Consider the following 19,992-nt stretch of genomic DNA (forward strand, 5'->3'; position numbering starts at 1 on the left):
CCCTACAGGGACTATCTAGATATTGCTTCCCCAACATGGATGGAAGGGCCACTTCCTGCTGTGGGGACAGCCCCTGGTGTTCATTCACTGTGAAGTTACCTGACAGTCTCACCTCAAACCTGCTGTTCCGCTGGAGTGTGGAGCATCCACTCTCTTCTGTGAGATGCCCGGGTACCCTCCAGCTAAGAACTCTACTCTAAGCCTGACCGCGGCCAAGGTGGAGGCACGAGAGTGGTGAACAGTCCTGAAGTTCATGTACCTCCTACTGCACTCTATGTGAGTCACGAGAGATCCAGATTAAAACGTACCTTTAGCTCTGAGATTTCATGGCAGGTCTACACCCTACATGCTTTTAAAGATATTCTAGGAACTGGATACAATGAGAAAATAGTCATAAAGATCAGAGAGAATGGGCCTTATGTGTCTCTGCTTGCCTAACATGTGTGAGTCCCTGGGCTCAAGTCCCAGATCGCAAAACATGCCTCAGAAATAGATGATAAGCAGTGTGTGTGTGTGTGTGTGTGTGTGTGTGTGTGTGTGTGTGTGTGTGGTGGAGGGGGGTGGGGTTGGGGAGCCATCGGTGACTGGATGGAACACACTGTATTCCAGCTCTTCTTGGAGCATTTAGCAGTAGATAATGACACATGACCGCCTAGAGAGAAGAGCTGTAGGTCCTGTAGCTTGCAGCTCTGCTCCTGAAACAAGCATGACTTTTCACATGGATATAGACATATATATATATATATATATATATATATATATATATATATATATATATATATATAATGTCTCCATATATGATATGTATTTTTCCTTTAAGAGCTTTGTTTTTGTGGGTAGTATGCGTGTTTACACAACTCTGCATAGTTTTCTCTTTCCACCTTCATGCGGGACCCAGGGATTGAACTCGGGTCAGTCAGTCTTGTATGCCGACCTTTTCCTTTTATACATTATTCCGTAACCATCTCTTCCTAGGCTGTAAGTGAAGAGACAGCTCAGTGAGGTCTGAGGAGGCAAAGGCAGGAAGATTGCCAGAGGTTTGGGACCAGCTCGGGTTACACAGACGGTCTCTTAAACCCCCTCCCTTCAAAAAGATCTAAAGTGGGTGAGGCTTAAAGCTAGGCAGTTCACCTCTACCAGGTGTGGTCCTGTAATGTGACTGCCTAGCCTCGTGGGGACCTGGGCCTCGTCTGAAACGTCCATACCCTCAGCAGGACGGGCTCCTGGGACCTCACAGGTACAGCTTTGCTCTCCTGTCAGGGATCAGCAGACCCCATCTCTGAAGGGCCAGGTATCAACTGCCACTTCCTGAGGGCCATCTGGCTGCGGTCTTCCTTACATAGCCCTGTCCCTGAGCAGCCAAGCACAATCTGTCACCAGAGCGAGCTGTGTGTTCCAGGGAAAGCTGCCGACAAAGACAAGCAGCGGCAGCGGGAGCCGCCTGGGGCTCCACTCTCTAGCCTTGGCCCTGTGTGACTAATGCGGGCCTGCCCGAGTCTGCCCTCCTGCTTTGTCCTCTATTAGGAAACCGTCCTGGTGAGGTGTGCTCTTCCTGGCCGCCCTCCCACTGAGAAGACATACAGTTTTGAAAGGTGAGAATGTCTCAAGGAGAAGTGTAGAGGTGGGTTCAGTGTCCACATATACCAACTCAGTAGGGCCTAGGAAGATGTGGGGTTCGTCTCCCAGTTCCCGTGTCGGTGTTCACAGATGAGCCGCAATTTAATGTTCTGGGTGAAAAATCTCACCCTGGTCATCCAGTTTTGGTAGCAAGTGTTTTGTCAGGATGTGACAGTGACTCACTGTGGGGCTTTGTATCAGAGGCTTCCACTGCTCAGTGTAATGGCATCTCCCAGGCAAGACACGACAGATGGGACCCAAGTGCTTAGGTTCTGCTTACTGCCCCGCTGAGGACTCTTCTTCCCCCATTAGCTAGAGATATGCAGGTTCTCCCAGCCTGCCACTCAGGACCAGCCAGCAAGTGAGTAAGAAGATGGAGTCACCAGTCAACCTTCCTCACACTGCAACCCTTCAACGAAGGGCCTCGTGTTGTGGTGACCTCCAACCATCACACTATTTTTGTCGCCACTCCATAACTGTAATTTTGTTACTGTTATGAACCATAATGCAAATATCTGCATTTTCTGATGATCTTAGGCGACCCCTGTGAAAAGACCATTTGAAAGCCAAGGGATCGTGACTCACAGGTTAAGAATCACTGTTCTAGAGGGAACAGGACCAGCAGAGCTCCCACAGAGCTGTCATGGACCCTAGCAGTCCTCCCAGTCACAAGGCAAGGGCACAGGATAGAAGAGTCCAAGCCACTAAAGACCTGTTTCCAAGAGTTTGCCCTCCTCCCACACCCCTGCTCTCCTTACAATCAAATACAGTGTGAACAGCTTGCCTTTGCTCTCCCTTAACCCCCGCCAGCTTGAAAAGCAGTAGACAGTAAGCTCTCATACGACTCTTGTCTGTCAGTGTTCTGTATGGGAAGTTGTAGGACTTATTCTCCCCAGGTTTCTGTGTTTTACACAGCCGTAGTTCTCTGCCGCTTAAACTAATGTGACACTCTCTTTATTCCCAGAGTGTATGGCCCAGCAGAATCTCAGGCAACGGTGTTTGGAGATATACGTCCCCTCCTCATATCCCTTTTGGATGGGTGAGTTCAGATACTTCCAAGGCCAGTGCCAGAGTTCCATTTGAATATCAGGGCCTCTCATTCCAGCCATAGGACGACTGGAACTTCAGGGCTAAGGGAGTCACAGGAGAGCTGGTGTTGCCCCGGCATGGCTCAGTGTCTGTCAGTGGAGACCGTCTCTCCTGGAGCAGAGCAGAGTGATGGAGGACTAGCATAGATGAGCTCCTGGGCTCCGAGCCGTGCTGCATCCCACCAAGTTCACTGTCAGCCTGGAGGGGCTGCTTTCTCCACCACATGGGTCTCCTTAGAACTGTCCAGATTTGTCTTCTCTTGTTTTTACTAATTAAACTTGACAGTTTCACACAGGCACACGCACGTGTACACACACACACACACACACACACACACACACACACGCACCCCCTTGCCCCTTACTGTCCCTTATCTTCCTCTGTTGGCACCTGCTTCCCTAAGTCTTGGTCTCATGGTTATGTTCTTTTGCTGTGATCCACCGAGTTTAACCAGGACCATCTATGTGACAGTAGGTTTAGAACTAGCCAGTGGAGCTGGTGGGCTCGGCATTGGGACCATAGCTGGAGACAAGGACTCAGCCCCCCCTGAATCCACTAGTAGCCAACAGTTCAGCAGAGAGGGTGGGGCCCAGTGAGCCTCCCCGCCTGCCGGCTGCTGGTTAAAAGGCACAGGCTTGTGTAGGCCTGGTGTAGGCAACTGCAGCTTCTGTGACTACATGATTGCGATGGCTGTGTCATGCTCAGAAGAGAGCGGCTCACAGCCCTGCCCCCATCCTCAAGCACCTCCATTCTTTCTGTCTTCTCTCTAGGGTGTCCCCTGCGCCTTAGAGGGGGTGGTATACATGTCCTGTTTAAGGCTGAGTGTGACGGCTGACTTCTCAATAGAAACTTTAAAAGCCATGAGGCTTTGGAACGATGTATTTCAAGTTCTAAGAGACCGCAAATGCCAGCCCAGACTACTTACTGTGCCCTGCAAAACTGTCTGTCATAATTGAAGGAGAAAGAAAAACACTCCACAACAAAAACAGGTTAAAGGAATTCATGACCACCAAGCCAATCCTACAGAGAATCCTGGAAGGAGAACCTACTGCCAAATGGGAAGATGAGCACACCCAGGAGGCTCCACAAGAAGAGCAAACAAATGCACAGTTGTTAGGAAAGTAGGCCTAAGAAGACAAACACCACACAATCGAAGGGCCATAATTAACACACGTCTTTTAATAGTGGCCTCGGATAGTAATAACTTCAATTCCTCATCCAAAAGAAATGCAAGCTAGCTTACTGTATTAGAAAACAGGAGCCATGTTGTTGTTGTTGTTGTCTACAGAAATAAACCTCACCTTCACGGATAGACAGCACCCTTGAGTAAAAGAATGGAAAAGAGTATTCCAAACTAATAGGACAAGGAAATAAGCAAGTGTTCTTTTCCTTTGGTTTTTCAAGGAAGGGTTTCTCCGTGTAGCCTTGGCTGTCCTGTAACTCCCTCTGTAGACCAGGCTGGCCTTGAACTCAGAGATCTGCCTGCCTCTGCCTCTGCCTCCTGAGTGCTGGGATTAAATGCACCACCACCATCTGGCTAAGTGTTGCTATTCTAATACCTGACAATTAGAAGCCAAAATTAATCAGAAAAAATCAAGGTCACTATGTAATGTCCACCAAGATGACATTACAGTACTAACCATACACACCAAACTTGGTTGTACCCAACTTCATACAAATACTTCAAACACTGTTAAGCATAGACTCTCAGATTAACCCCAACACAGAAATAGTAGGTGACTTCAGTAACTCACTTTTATCAGTGGACAGGTCATCCAGACCAAAAAAAAAAAAAAAAAAAAAGGTTAAATGACATCATGGACCTAAGAGGCATCTGCAGAACGTTCCACCCAGGTTCTTTTTAAATTTTTAAATTTAAAATTCTTAACCACTTTAAAGACAGTTGAGAACAACAGCACCTGACTGGGGAGCTCTCTTCTTTGAGAACCACTCTTCTGGTCTTGGGAAGCATGGCCGCTGGTTCCGGCAGGCGTCAGAGCCGCCGCCGCCGCCACCGCCGCCGCCGCTGCTGGCGGCGGGCAGAGACTGCATCACGACACTCGAGGCCAAGACTTTGAACTTGAGGGCATTTTGAGAAACTGAGTTTTGTAGAGAAGTCTCACCAAAACTTCCCCAAGACTTTCCTAGCAAAGCAGGAGCTGCTGTCACTACACTGTGCTGTGTGGCCAGAGGCCTGGCAGTCTGCAGAGGGAGGTCTGCGGTGGGACACCCACATCTTCTCCACTGCCACTTGTCTATGGGCCAACCTTCCTTTCATCTGGGGTGCGTTTCCTGCTTCAGCTCTGTTTTTACATCTGTCCACCAGAAATGACAGTGAGGTTCTGGTCAGCCCTCCCTCCTCCGTTAACTAAGTGGAGTGGACATCGTGGCTAGACCACCCACCAGACTTGCTTTTCCATCTCGAGCCCAGCACACGGCATCCTTTCAAGGGCCGCGCTTCCTTCACCTCCACATGTCTCGTGACTCAGCCCCGCGAGGAGCCTGACTGTGGGTGGCAGTCAAAGGCACCACACTTGGGACAAGCGCCTGGGACGGTGTCAGCAGGGTGGCAGAGGTGTGGGGTGTGATCTGTCCTGAGTCTTCACCTCTCTAGAAGGAGAGCACCTGCTGGCTTAGAGACCCGACCTGCTCTGTCCTCCTCCTCGGGGTCCCTGAGCCTGGAGTGATAAGCTTGGAGGCAGGGCTTCTGCTTTCTCTCTGTGGCTGCAGGCGTGACACAGATACCCAACTTCCGGAACACTTTCACAAAACTGTTCATCAGCGAGGGGCCCTGACTTGTTTAACTTGCAGGGCCAAACAGATAAGTCTGAATTGAGGTAATTAAGTCAGAATTGCCTAGGTGAGAAGTCCATGGGCTGTTGAACATCTTCAGGTGATTCCAAGAGGCCATTGGGAATGTCTGCAGTATGCATTGGGCAGAAGGACCAGGAGGCCCGCTTCCTTACAGCCAAGAAAACCTGAAAGCTTAGATATAATTTTAATTCATAAACAATTATAAATACTCCTTTAAATGTTTCCACTCCTCTTGTTGATGTTTTAGTTTAAAATAAAATGCCTAGAAACAAAAAATAGGAATCATCAATAACTCTGGGCTTGTGTGAAGTAAACTGTTTTCAGGGAACAGCAAATTACAGGACCAAGGGAGCATGTGCTGCCCATCACATGGCCCTCAGTACCCAAGTACCCACTGGGAATAAGAAGCCACAGACATTTGGATGGCGAGTTATATTTTAAAAGTGACTCATGGGCTGGTGAGATGATTCAGTTGGTAAGGATGCTTGCTGACAATTCTGACAGTCTAAGTTTGACTCCCTAGAACCCACACGGTGGAAGGAGAGAACCAACTTCCACATGGTGTCCCCTGACCTCCACGTGTGTGCTGTGACACACAAGCTGTGTAGCAACACCCCCCACACACAATACACAAAGTAAATAAATAAAATATGTGAAAGAGAAAAATATTTTAAAAAGTGGCTGTTATGAGAATAACCGTAGGCATCAATGCTGGATCTGTGGTGCACACCTTCAAAGGAAACCGTACCATTCAGGCTTTCCATCAGTCAGGTCTGACAAGCCTGATTCGGAAAATGAGTTTATATAAGGCGACTCTACAACCACATCGAACATTAACAAGGTGACCACTGACAGTAACCCACAGGCTGGCAGAGGGGCGAAGTAGTGGGCCCTGGCAAAGGCCATCTGAGGTCAAGTCAGGACCTGCTGCGGGGTATGTTGGGTAAGCTTCGCTTAATGAGAGGTTATAGGGGACTGGAGAGATGGCTCAGCGGTTAAGAGCATTGACTGCTCTTCCAGAGGTCATGAGTTCAATTCCCAGCACCCACATGGCAGCTCACAACTGTTTGTAACTACAGGATCTGACACCCTCACACAGACATGTATGCAGGCAGAACACCAATGCACATAAAATAAAAATAAATAAATTAAAAAAAAATGAGAGGTTATACAAGGTGGCAACATTTGTGTCCAGGTAAAAACCTCCAGAGTCAATGGCCTCAGACTCCATTTATATTTTGCTGTGCTAAATAGGTTTTTGAATTTCAGGTACAATGTGTGCATTATGGCATATGGACAGACCGGAAGTGGGAAAAGCTACACCATGTTGGGGCCCCACTCAGAAGGTGACTCTGCACTGCTGTCAGATGCTCGTGAAGACTTGGGGATCATCCCCAGAGCAGCTGAGGAACTCTTCAGGTAAACCCTGTGGTGAAGATTCAGGGCAGACTGGTGGGTACTGAGTGAGCCCTGAGAGAACAAGCCTGGGCTGGAAGATGGACAGAGCTGGTGCCCCTGTCAGAGGCCATTCAACCAACCCTAGCAGCAGCTCCTCGCTTCTGGGTGTTCTGGACACATAGGCTGCACCTTCTCACCATGGGTTTACACGGGAAGTCTATCGTTAGGATAGACGTTCCTGAGCGAGCTCTGAGTAAGACAGTTCAGAGTAGAGGGGGTAGATAGGGTTGTGTTTCAGGAGGAAGGGCCTAGGGAGCCTGTGCTTCAGCTATGGTAGAGGTTCCTGTATATTTGGCCCATCAGAGGGCCCCCTGTTCCATTAGCACATCCCCAGAGGATACCTGCTGCTACTGCTAATCATTTTACCAACAAAAGTTATCCGAGAAGGAAGACTGCTGTGGGATGGTCTGTATGTCAAGTGTGTTGCTGATTGGTCAGTAAATAAATCACTGATTGGCCATTGGCTAGGCAGGAAGTATAGGCGGGACAAGGAAAAGAATTCAGGGAAGTGGAAGGCTGAGAGGGAGACACTGCCAGCCGCCATCAGGACAAGGAAGATGTAAGGTACCAGTAAGCCATGAGCCATGTGGCAAAGTAAAGTTTAATAGAAATGGGCTAAATATAAGAGTAAGAGCTAGACAATAACAGGCCTGAGCTAATGGCCAAGCAGTTTAAATAATGTAAGAGTCTGTGTGTTTATTTTATAAGTGGGCTCTGAGACTGGCGGGACTTGGTGGTGGGAGCTGGAGAGAAATTCTCTAGCAACAAATGGCGCCCAACGTGTTGGCAAGAGTTTCCACCTAACACCTGAGTAAAAAGATTCTAAAACGGAGCTAAAAACAGCTTCCTAATTGTCTCTCTCAAATGAGCGGCAGCTGCTGGTTTGAGCTACTGGCGGGTTCCTAGCGTGCGTGCTCGACCTGCCGCCGTATGGCGGGAATGAGGCCTCTGCGAATGGCACATTAAGCTATGTGGTGAATTTAGCCTTTGCTAGCACAAAACAAAACAAAACAAAACAAAACAAAAAAGAGGTTTCTGCGCTACACGCTGCTTTGATAGAAGCATAGACCCACTGTTTCTGAGAGTTGATGGCTCCCAGAGCTGGCGGAAAACGGACTACCGCCATGTTGGGAAGCTGAAGTGGGCGGAACCAGCAGCCACAGCGCCAGTGCCATTTCAGGCTTAGAAGGCTGCAGTTTAAAGCAATAGGCTCACGCTAATATAAAAAAATAAGCCACGTAAAGATGGCTACCACACAAAGAATCTGGATTATGTTCTCTTTGATATTCGTAACTGCAGAAAAACATTTGATTGTAAAAGCTGTTGAGTTATGCCAAAATGTATATTTTAAAGGTACCTTGACTTCAAAATTTGGATATAAGGATATGTTGCTTTGGAAAAGAGTCTCTGCTCTTGTTTCCACAGAAAGCCAGAGACTATGGATTTGTTCCAGATTAAGATACATCAGGTTTGACCAGCCCAGACCCCCTGAAAGGTCTCCAGTGACACCATGGCCCAGATGATTCAACATTCAGAATGGTTTCAAGGCAACTGGCTCAGATATACAGCCTCATGGACTACTCCATGATCCTAAAATTTTCTTTGTGTCCCCATAAAATACAGCGCCCCCCTCCAGCAGGAAGTAGTAAGAGAAGCTACGCCCAAATTCCCAAATATACCAAGCTGGCTTTAGAGATGGAATTGGCTCACTCCCCCTCTAAACCCAGACATATTGCTCAAAAAAAAAAAATGGTTAAGAGATTCTTGTGTCCCAAATCAGAAGAGCCCTCTGGTGTGGGACAGAGAAAAACCAATATTTTTATTTAAATCAGGTTGATTATAAATACAATCTCTTTCTAAAACAAAAAGGGGGATAGTTTAGATATGATAGAATGAAAGGGTAGATTATTGAACCTACTTTTAAAGAGTAACAACTTGTTTAAAATGTTTTACATTGCTATAGATTTTAGTTTATTGATACAAATTTAAACTTAATTTTGTTATACTGTATATATATTTCTATTCTTGTTTGAGGTATTATGTTTATGTAACTCATTTAAAATTGTAATGGATAATTAAAAAATAGATTAATAGTTAGTCATCTATGATAATATTTGTAGCCATGTTAGTTAAGTCTTCTAGGTATACATAGATATATTTCAGATAGATAGGTAGTCTTCAAACACTTCAAAGACCTACAGAATATGGCATTTAAAATGTTTTAAAAATTTAGACTTTTTGGACAGTGAGACATGTCTGCTCCTGACAGTACCGATTTACTTCACAGAGGAGGATGGGCATCGAAGACACTCCATATGGAGTTTATCTTCACCTTGACAAAAATAGCCATTTGGGCAAGAAACTGTTCTTGCCTGGACTGCCTGATCAACTGGACATGCAGGACCCATACAAAGGTGACCACTGAACTTTGCTTGACAAAATGGTCCTTCAGGTTCCTGCTTTGCAGAGAAAACTGCCAGACATTCTACAGGACACAGAGAAAAGTGAATAAGAGACTCTAGGCCTGTGGGCTGAAGACAGATGCCCCAACTTTACAAGAGAACTTTGAATGACTGTCCAGGCTGCCAGCTGTCTCTGTCTACCCTACAAGACTCCTAAAAGTTGCTTATATCCTTCTCCATTTCTCAGGTAGTAGTATATCCTTCTGAGGTCTTTGATGTGGTTAAAGACTAGATACTTACAATTTTCCTTAGTTATAATAAAAGATAAGTTAGATATAAAACCTTAAACTTACAAATATAAGATAGATAGGATCTCTTCTTTAATATTGTAACTGTAATTCTTGCTTGATAATTGTTTTGTTATATGTAATTTTACTATGTTAAAGTTAAAACCTTCCTTTTTAAGAAAAGAAAAGGGGAAGTGCTGTGGGATGGTCTGTATGTCAAGTGTGTTGCTGATTGGTCAGTAAATAAATCACTGATTGGCCATTGGCTAGGCAGGAAGTATAGGCGGGACAAGGAAAAGAATTCAGGGAAGTGGAAGGCTGAGAGGGAGACACTGCCAGCCGCCATCAGGACAAGGAAGATGTAAGGTACCAGTAAGCCATGAGCCATGTGGCAAAGTAAAGTTTAATAGAAATGGGCTAAATATAAGAGTAAGAGCTAGACAATAACAGGCCTGAGCTAATGGCCAAGCAGTTTAAATAATGTAAGAGTCTGTGTGTTTATTTTATAAGTGGGCTCTGAGACTGGCGGGACTTGGTGGTGGGAGCTGGAGAGAAATTCTCTAGCAACAGAAGACAGGTCCTTGTGACCTGTCCCTGTGGCTGTCACTAGAGCCCCTTTGGGAGGCCACTTTCCTAGCTGCCCACCTCTCTGTCTATGTAGACCTGAGGGGGGACATTGCACGTCTCTAGTGGGACTACTGGCTCCTAGGGGTCGCACCCTGCAGACAGCAACCCCACAGAGCATCGAGGTCAGGCTCCTACCCCTGTGAGTAGTTCTGTCTCTAGGATTCCTCTTGTGTTGCCCTTTCATATCCTGAACACCAGAGCCAGACAATGACGTAAGAACTCCCACCTCCGCCTCTTCAAACCATCATTCATTAAATATTTGTGCACATGAACAGATGTGTTTATCAATTTGCATGTACTAACTGCTTCTGGAAAAAATGTTGCAAAATCCTTGCTAAATTTCCACTGGTTCATGACTGTTATTTCCAGGAGACATGCCAGCCTGGGTCACTGTGCTGCAGGGGCAGGCACTCTGCAAATCTCAGAGACATGTAGCTTTGAGGGTGAGAGGTGGCCCCTCAGAACATGGCACCCACATCCACAGGGAGCCATGCTTTTAACTTATTGAACAATACCAGAACTTGAGGGCACCCTTTTCCAGGGGTTGTCACAGCCAGACACTTCCCTACATGTAGAAACAGTGCACGTGGATTGCTTGGTGTGGGACATCTGCTGGAGGCATCTTCCTCTTCCCAGCGGGGCCAGCTAGAGTTAGCACAAGAGCAGCTTGACTGACAAGGGATCTGTCTCAAGCTCACTCAGATGACTGACCTTAGTGACCGAGGGTTGAGGAACCCAGGCCTCTACCCGTGCTGACCCTGGAGCTGCAGATGCTCTCGGCTGCTGGAGGCTCCCCGTCTGCACAGCCAGCAGTGAGTTTCCCTGACAGGCAAGCTCTGCCCCCGATGGCTTGCCTCTCATCTGCAATAGTGTTCTGAAACAAAATCTTCGTAGATGGAGAAACCTGTCTTCAAAACATTCTGAGTTTTACTTTATCATATTTCCATGAAGCATGTGCTTGCTTTAAGGAGTCAGTCATTCAGCCTCACCTTGCATGTTAAGAAGCATTTACATGCAGTGGATCACATTTCTACTCACAAACTAGTTTGTGATCAGGACATCATAGAAGCCCAGAAGTATCCCAAGGCTTTGGACCCCAGGAGCTGGAAAGACCTGCTGGCTGTTAGAAAACTCAGGGAACTGTCTAGAAATTAGATCACCTGCTTCACCTCACAGTGGACCACATTACTGACCTATGTTTGAGGTTCCTCATTCCTGGTGGGTGTATGTTAGCTACATTCTCAACACTGTGACAGATTGCCAGAGACAAGTTAAAGGAAGGAGGACTTATTTGGGGTCATGGTCCAGAGGGTTTAGTCCGTGAGGGTGGGGCAAGATTGGTGGCTGGGACAAGAGCTGGTAATGTGACTTCTTCACATGGCATCCATCAGGAAGCAGGGAGCCCAGGCCAGAGCAGGGCTGTGCTATAATTCTCAAGGTCTACCCCTGTTAGCCTACATCTGCCAAACAGGCCATACCCTCCCAAACAGCCCTATCAGCTAAGGACTAACTGTTCAAACACATGAGTCTCTGGGGGACATTCTAGCCCAACATGAACTTGCATCTGGCTGTATCTGAGGTCTTCCATGGGGACAGTGACGTACTGGGTCCGAATGAACCTGACAGAGTTGGGACCTGGCGCTCCTTGCCACACTTCCTTCATTCTCAAGGACAATCATAGTTGAAGTGTGGAGAAGGTTCTCCTCTTTATTTCCTATTCACTCTAGACCAGACTTTGAGAGCAACAGGGTCAGGGCATGTGTGAGTGACTTCCACAAACACAGGCTGGGAAGCTATCAGTTCTTCTACCCACACATGGAACTGTAACATCAGGCCTGGATGTCAGAGAATCTCTCTCTCTCTCTCTCTCTCTCTCTCTCTCTCTCTCTCTCTCTCTCTCTCTCTCTCTCTCTCTCTCTGTGTGTGTGTGTGTGTGTGTGTGTGTGTGTGTGTGTGCGCGCGCGTATGAGGTACCTTTCTATTCTACATCCTTCTCCCTCCCTTCTAACTCTGGATGTTGGTACTGATCCTTCTGGATTAATTTCCCTTGTCATCTTTATCAACAAAAACATACTGTATTTCCCTACATGCCAAGCATTGATCAGGAGCACAGAAATACATAGATGTGTGTGGTAAATTTTCTACCGTTAAAACTAAGCCCAGAATGGAGAGACCAGTGTGGCCTAGCAGGATATGTATGGGACTGAGGTGACAAATCAAAGTGATTAAGGAGGTTAAGAGAGAGGGGCCTCTACTCCCAACCACTGCTCCCCTCTGCCCACCTAGACTTGGTACCCTCGGAAACTTCATCACAGTGCCCGCATTGTTGGAGACAGGACACACACAGCTCACCGTCCAAATGCTTTGTCACTTGACCGCTAAGGCTTCCGACTGTACTTTCGACTGTAGTTACGACTGTACTTACGACTGTACTTTCTGTCGGCCGGTAGACTTTAGCCAACAAGTTGTGCAGTGTTTGGGAAAGTCTTTGAATTAACTCCTGGGTATTATTTTCTGAGTTGTGTTTTTTGACATTCAGAGACACCATCTGAGGAAGGACTGGGCCAAAGGTGAGGCCATGCTCTGTGGAAGCCATGCCTGTGTAGGGAAGGGGCACGACAGCCCTGCCTTACCAGAGCTTGTTGTTACTGCCAGATAAGCAGTTTGGAGATCTCTGCCGTCACCAGTGCCGAGGAGGAGCCTTGGCTGTGGCTTTGCCCATCATCTTTACCTGAGAATTTTCCTTTTCTGTTCATCTGCTATTTTTATTTTTTTAATTGCTTACGCGAAGACAACTGTGAGAACAGATTGGAGATAAAACAACCGAGACAGGCACCAATTCCTCACTTGGTGCATAACTCTGACGGAAGTCTCAGGTAGCTGTTTACCTGACACATCCCTCTGGACGATCCCTCAAGTAGTGTCTGCCGCTTCAGACTTCATCCCGTTCTCAGAACAGCTGCCTGAGAAGATGCTGTTGTCATGGCCAGTTGGCCTCACTGTTGAGGTGTCAGGGCAGCCAGGATTCCCCCAAAGACTAACAACAGGGTGTCTGGTCTCAGTTCCTGAGATTCCGTCACAGCCTCAAGTGGGAGCTGGGAGACACAGGAGGGAAGGAGAAAGGTGGGTGTTGGCGGCCACTTCTGCAGCGTTGGGTTTTGTTGTTTTATCTGTAAGACACGAGGTTGCTTTCTGTGAGCCTGAGGTGGTTCATAGGCAGCCTCTGGAAGGCATATGTCAGAGACCTAAGTGGAAGGAATGGTTACAAGGGAGGAGCCATGGTCCAGTCTTCCCCTCACCAAATAGGCCTTAAAATCAACTAACCTTGGGTGGGCAAGCTGTTCAGAAGCTACGGCCTGCAGCTGCTGGGGACATCTGTGAGTGACAAAGGACAGGTAGGCTTCTGGGCCTAAGCTGTGCTCTTCATGACACTTCATGTAGTGGGTGCTGAATGTCTAGGGCACCTGTTCCTATGGTAGCTGGTGACAGACAGCGCCTATGTGGTAGCTTTGTTCTCAAGACAGCCTTCACCCACAGGATTCTAGGTTTGCTCTCCCTAGTGACGCTGCTGCTAGTGGAGTCTCCCCGTTTTTTTTTTTTTTTATAGGTCATGCCTTGTGTTTCCTGGGGCTACAACCGTCTGCCCTCAAGTGCCTTTTTTTGTTTGTTTTGTTTTGTTTTCTGAGACAGGGTTTCTCTCTGTAGCTTTGGTCCCTGTCCTGGAACTCACTCTGTAGACCAGGCTGGCCTCAAACTCACAGAGATCTACCCGGCTCTGCCTCCCAAGTGCTGGGATTAAAGGCATGCACCACCACCGCCCAGTTTCAAGAGCCCGTTCTTACAATGCTTTCTGTGAGAGGCCACTGAATTTCCTTGACACCTTAATTCTTGTGCTTCTCCCAGGCTCATTTCAGAAAACCCTTCAAGAAGTCCCAAGGTTGGTGTCTCCATCGTGGAAATTTATAATAACAACATTTTTGACCTTCTGGCCAAAGACAGTTCTACAGCGATGTCTGGGTCTAAGAGCCAGACGGTGACAAGCCAGGAGGGACGTTCAGAGGTACCCAAGCTGACCTGCAGGTGAGTTGCTCATGGGACCCAGTACCCGCCTAAGATAGGCGCTTAACCTTACAGCAGTCCACTCCCAGCCGTGTGTGGAATGGAGCCAGTGCTACCAACCTATGAAGCGGGGCATGGAGTGTGCTTCGTGTGTGCCGCACAGATTCAGTATATTACAAGGCTAACTCTGCAGAGGCAGCAGGGATCTTAACCAGCTGGAATGCTGTGAGTGTCTCACAATCTATATGTCTACCAGAGAAAAAGCATCAAGATGCAATACCTCCAACATATATAGGCTTTATATGTCAAAGATATCTTAATAAAGCTGTTTTAAAAATAAAGATTAAAAAGGGATGGGGGAGCTCAATGGTAGCATGTACTGACCCTGAGTTCTATATCTAATCACACACACCACACTCAGTCAAGGACAAGTGTGGTTATTTACACTTGGAAATAGCAGTATTTTACAGGATGCCATAATGAATCATTTTGGAAAAGTGAGAACCATCTTATCTGCTAAATATTCTCAGCATTACACGTTTTTCAAGGTGCATGCAGCTGCGCCAGGCTTGCTCACCATGGGATGCAAGATGCACCTGCCTCGCCAGCGCAGAGCTGACTAGAGGACTCTGGCTCCCTTGTGAGGAAGAGGGTCAGGTTGCCCACCCTCGGGTTCACAGCAGGGAAGGTTGCCAAGCTGTGTACAGTGCCGGAAGAGCCCACAGGGAGGCAGACAGTTAGCTGTGATGTGTTTGTAGGAAGTACTAGGAACCAGCTCTTTATTGATGGGCCCCGTCAACACTAATTCAATGCAAGCCTTCATTCGCCCCTGCCACACTGGAAAGGTAAGAGTGTAGCTTAAGTTTGGTTTCACAGATTTGATTTACTGCACAGAATAAAAACTCAGAGCCGTAAGGATGTAGCACATTAAGAAAGTAGTAGGCGCTAGGTCAGGGCCTCTGAGTGTTTCAGAGTGAACAGGGAGCGGTGTCAAAGGTCAGCTCTGCAGTTTGAGTCTCACACGAGTGTGCTACCATTGAACTAATATCCTCGGCCTTCCTCCCTTTTTAGATAAAGAGTGTCGTCCGAGCTGGCCTTGAACTCACTTTGTAGACCAGGCTAGCCTTGAACTTGTGATCTCCCTACTGTACTTCCTGAGTATTTGTGATTACAGGCCTATTTCTCTAGGCCCCCCAGTCTTCTCTGTTGAGCTTGGCATGCTTAGTCCCCATGGGAGCTGTCTGTCACCTGAGCAAGTTTAGGTTAACCTGAGCTCAGGGCAGCTTTCCCTCCCCACATAACCTGGGGGTGTCCTCTGACCTGTGTGGTCCTCTGCCAGGGCCGTCACCAGTGCTGTGGAGTTTGTGGGGCTCATCCACAGAGGGATACAGCTCAGAGTGCAGCACCCCACCCTGGTTCACAAGAACTCTTCCAGGTCTCACTTGATTGTCACGGCAACTCTGACCACAGCTTCCTCCGTGGGCAGCACCGGTAAGTTGACACTCGTGCCCGGTCAGTTCAAGGTACAGAAGTCATTCCCAGAAAACCACCACAGTGTCTCTCTTGGTGTCTCTCAGGACCAAGTGAGCCTCGCAGTGAGGACTGGTCATCCAGAGTTCAAGGTTGTCTAGCACATCCCCATGTGCATATGAAGACAAGGCCCACATTGTAAAAAGCCAGCAACATCTAGGGCAGCAGCTTTGGGGTCAGCCACCTGAGCCATGCAGAGTTTGACCATATGAGATTCACCCCAGCAGTTAAGACAGCCAGTTCATGACCTCACAGGCCATGCTGGGCAGCTGCTGCTCTGAACCTCCTCCTCATACTGCAGGAGTGCAGAGCCCTGGGCATGGCAGGTCACACTGAAGGCTAGTTCTCACTCATCTGGAAGGCCAGTGTAGACCGAAATGCTCCATCTTGTCGCAGTGACGCTTGACTTCTGCAAGGGAAGGGACTGGGAAGGGCAGCATGGTCTATTCAGCCTCACTAACAGCTCAGCTACAACTAGCCGCAGCCATCTCCAGGACTTGACTACGACAGGACCTGGGCAGCACCTGCCTCCTGATGAGCCCCAGATGTCTGCCAAGCCCTCCTGACACACTGTGCAGTAGACCGTCCTTTGTGTAGAGAGACAACCTCGGGTTCTGTCTTCTTTTTTGACAAAAGAATGTTTTCTGTTTTGCACAACAAGGACAGCTTGATGAAGCTTGAAACATGTTTCTAAGAGGTTTGCTTGGGAACAGCACACAGCACGACGGATGGACATCTGAAATGGAGACCCCTTTGTAGAGCTGGCAAGAACTTACTGAGCAAGGACAGTGGGATTTGTTCCCAAGAGGGCAGATAACTGTTCTGTCTGAGGTTTTAGTTCACACCACCACCAGCACTTTCCGACAACATTATTCAGTTTTGGGGGGACAGAGCAGGCACTGGCTCCACCATCCTTAGTATAGCATGCTTTGTGTCCCCCCAGAGGGGTGAGGACTGTTACTCCTTAACTGTCTGTATTTACAAGTGAATGAGAAGTCAGGTCTGAGGGGTGAACTTTCAGCTCTCATACTGATGTAAGGCTAGGCAGACCCTGGTGACTTTTCTGTTTGCATTCTCCTTGCTCCAGCCCCACAGTGCAGCCAGGCTTCCCTCCAGAAGAAAGCAGGAGCAGGTAACTGGTGGACTACCTCTCCCCGGGCTTCGTCTCTGCACACCGTTCCAGTGGACTCTGCAGACCGTTCTGGGCAGGTGCTGGCCAAGCTGCAGCTTGTGGACTTGGCCGGCAGTGAGTGTGCAGGTGAGCAGGGACCAGAAATCTTCCCAGGGGTGAATGTCAGCGTCAGCAAAGGGCAGCACAGTGGTGGTGGGGTAAACTGTGAGCTGGCACCATAGCCCACGTTAGACCCGTTACCTTCCGATGGGCCAGAAGCTGAGCTATTCCCTCCGTGGTCTATACCTAGAGGAACTGCTATCAGCAGTTAACCAGATGAGGAACTCATCTTAATGACTGCCAGGCCGTGGTACCTCTCCCAGACACTGGGCAGGTTACATGGTACCTCCCAAGAACTATCTCTTCTTGCCTTGTTCCTGTCCTGAGCACATGCTCACAGGTGGCTGTTTTCATATTCTCCAGCAGTGTCTGGGGTGACCGGTGTGGCACTGAAGGAGACCTCCTTCATCAACCGGAGTCTGGCTGCCCTCGCAGACGTCCTCAGAGCCCTGTCAGAGCACTGTGACCACATCCCATATCGGAACAGCAAGCTCACCCACCTGCTCCAAGATGCCATCGGTTTGTCTTCCTGAGAGGCCCCAAATCAGAGGGGACAGAGCGCCAAGCCTTAGGGAGCAATCCTAGCCCGGGCTTGTCTCTTTGCCCAAGCCACACAACCTTTGGCAAAGTTACGGCTCTGCCAGACACCAGGCCCCCCCCCCCCCCCGCGCCCCTCTCCCCCCGCCCGCCATGTTCTGTCCTTAGTGTCTTTAGGACTTTCAGTCACTACAGCTTATGCTATCCGTTAGCTATGCTGCAGATGGGCCTGGATAGCACGTTTTCCTCATGCTCTTCCATCCAGGCTACACAGTTCCTCAGGGGGACTGTTGTACTCTCTTCATTAGGGCAGGCGCAGTCTATGGCTGGGTCTCTAAGCTATGGAGATAGACTCCACTGAGGGATGAGTGGCCTTCAGTGGCTTCCAGTCCCAGGGCCTGTGCTGGCGTTTCCCATTTGTTTGGGAGGTTGTGATCCCTGCTCAAAGTGCAGGCAGACTTTCTCCATGCCCGTGGTCCCTGCTCGGAGTGTGGTTAGGCTTTCTCCATTCCAGTAGCTGTTTAACACTGGGGAATGCCATTTTCATGCTTTACACCGGGCATCTTTAATTTTTTTAAAGGCGGTGATGCAAAGTTACTGATGATTCTGTGTGTGTCCCCTGGGCAGAAGCACATGGCAGAGACTCTGCGGGCCCTAAAATTTGGGGCTGGAGCTCGGCAGGTTGAGCGACGACCATCCAGAAGGAGACCTCCCAGCTCCCAGATGCAGAAGCCAGGGTTGGGCCTGGCGGGGTCACCAACTCTTCTTTGAGATGTGCTTCTTGTCATTGCTTTAGGATGTGCGTGCTTCAGAAATAAACAGTGTTCTCTTGGCCTCGAGGAGGCTGTTTGCTCCCTGGGCCTGGAGTGAGCCTCGCCCCAGATCCCCTGAACCTAGAATGATGGGGAGCACCTTCACTCTATGAATATCTCTGACCTGGGGTCTCATAGAGTCAGTTGCTCAAAAAAAACCAAGGTGATAAGGGACAGGCAGGGCAACTATCCCAGCACCAAAGGAGACTAAGCTTTGAGGCCCCCACAATACACTGACATGGTGCTCCCTTCAGAAGTGGAACAGTGTTCTGCCTTCTACCTGCTGAGGAGGGGAGCCAAGACTTCTGTGTTGGTCTGCTCTGTTGTCCACATCACACAAGCAGCCACCATTATCTGCACACCCCACCCAGAGGTCCTTGTCCCCTTTTCCCACTGGGCACCAGGACCTAACAGCAGGCTCTTGTGCTCTAGTCCCTGTGAACACTGCAGAAACACTCCTGGTGGGTGGCTGTCGCTGGCCACGTATGCTCCTGGGACTAGCCACTATGGCAAGCCACTCTGCATTAGGGAACTAGGGACCAGAGGGACTGTGAACGGTGGCTTTCTCTTTCTGGCCCCACACAGGAACACACGAAGGAGCCTGGGGACTTTACCTCAGCCCCCACCTTTCCTTGCTTGCTTCGTTGAACCCTCTTGAGTAGAGGCATGGAGAGAGCCTGGCCTTTAATCATCCCTCTGCTCCCTAAGGATCACGACCTCAGTCTGCAGCTCTGTACAATCTGGTGGTCAGAGATACTTGGCATAGTTCCCCATGTCTGTCCACAGGCCCAGCGGAAAGACAGAAATAGGAATCCTTGTGGGATCCAAGTGGCTTCTCAGGGTCAGCCAATGGTCTTGCCTTCCTGTCTGTGAAGACGCAGGGGCACAGGCCCTGACCTCCATGAAGCCCCAGCTGCCGCACGCACACTAAGGATGAGTTGAACTGGCCTCCGCTGCTCCTGGGAGTATTGAAAACCACAGTCTCTGGGCCAAGGGGACAACTGAGCACAAGGCCTTCTCCCTGAGGACTGGAAGACCCAGCTGGGCTCTCGCTGCTCGAGCCCCAAACATAATGAAAAGCAGCTGTAACAGCAGGCCGTGCTCCTGCAGGAAGGGTGGACATGCGTTTCCAGGTCCAGAGGAGGGCACACCGTGACAGAGCTGAACCCGTCACTCTCCATCCTTAGCCATGCTACCCAGCACATACCCAGCTCTGTCTGGAGCACCTCGGTTCCACGGGTGCCCTGTGGTGAAGAAGACACTGGCAAAGCCAGAGACGTAGGCCCTGCCGAGCATGGGCTCCTGCCGGGAGCCAGCTCTGTGAGCGGCAGTATAAAGGTAAAGACAGGCTGTTTTCCTTCCTTGAGGGCACTTAGGAACCCCAGGGCCAGGTGGCCTGCTTGAGACCAGGCAAGGACATGGAGGATCAGGGTGACCTCACCTGAACTTGAGGGATAGGGATGCCAGTGAAGGGGAGGAACTACCCCTGCTCTCACTCTCCAGGGACATATGTGGTAAGGGGAAACTGA

At 48.9% G+C, this 19,992-nt stretch overlaps 1 protein-coding gene across 1 annotated transcript; it reads left to right on the forward strand.

The window, feature by feature from the left end:
* The first annotated feature begins 1,937 nt into the window (after window positions 1-1,937).
* Kif25 (kinesin family member 25) lies at window positions 1,938-18,483 on the forward strand. The gene is made up of 8 exons (XM_059272482.1): window positions 1,938-1,978; window positions 2,582-2,656; window positions 6,790-6,939; window positions 14,198-14,374; window positions 15,693-15,844; window positions 16,971-17,141; window positions 17,478-17,633; window positions 18,232-18,483. Exons 1-8 carry the CDS (start codon window positions 1,938-1,940, stop codon window positions 18,420-18,422), a joined length of 1,113 nt encoding a protein of 370 aa, XP_059128465.1. The 3' UTR covers window positions 18,423-18,483.
* The last annotated feature ends 1,509 nt before the right edge of the window (window positions 18,484-19,992 follow it).

The sequence above is a fragment of the Peromyscus eremicus genome, chromosome 8b (assembly GCF_949786415.1).
Source record: "Peromyscus eremicus chromosome 8b, PerEre_H2_v1, whole genome shotgun sequence".
NCBI classification, from domain to species: Eukaryota; Metazoa; Chordata; class Mammalia; order Rodentia; family Cricetidae; genus Peromyscus; species Peromyscus eremicus.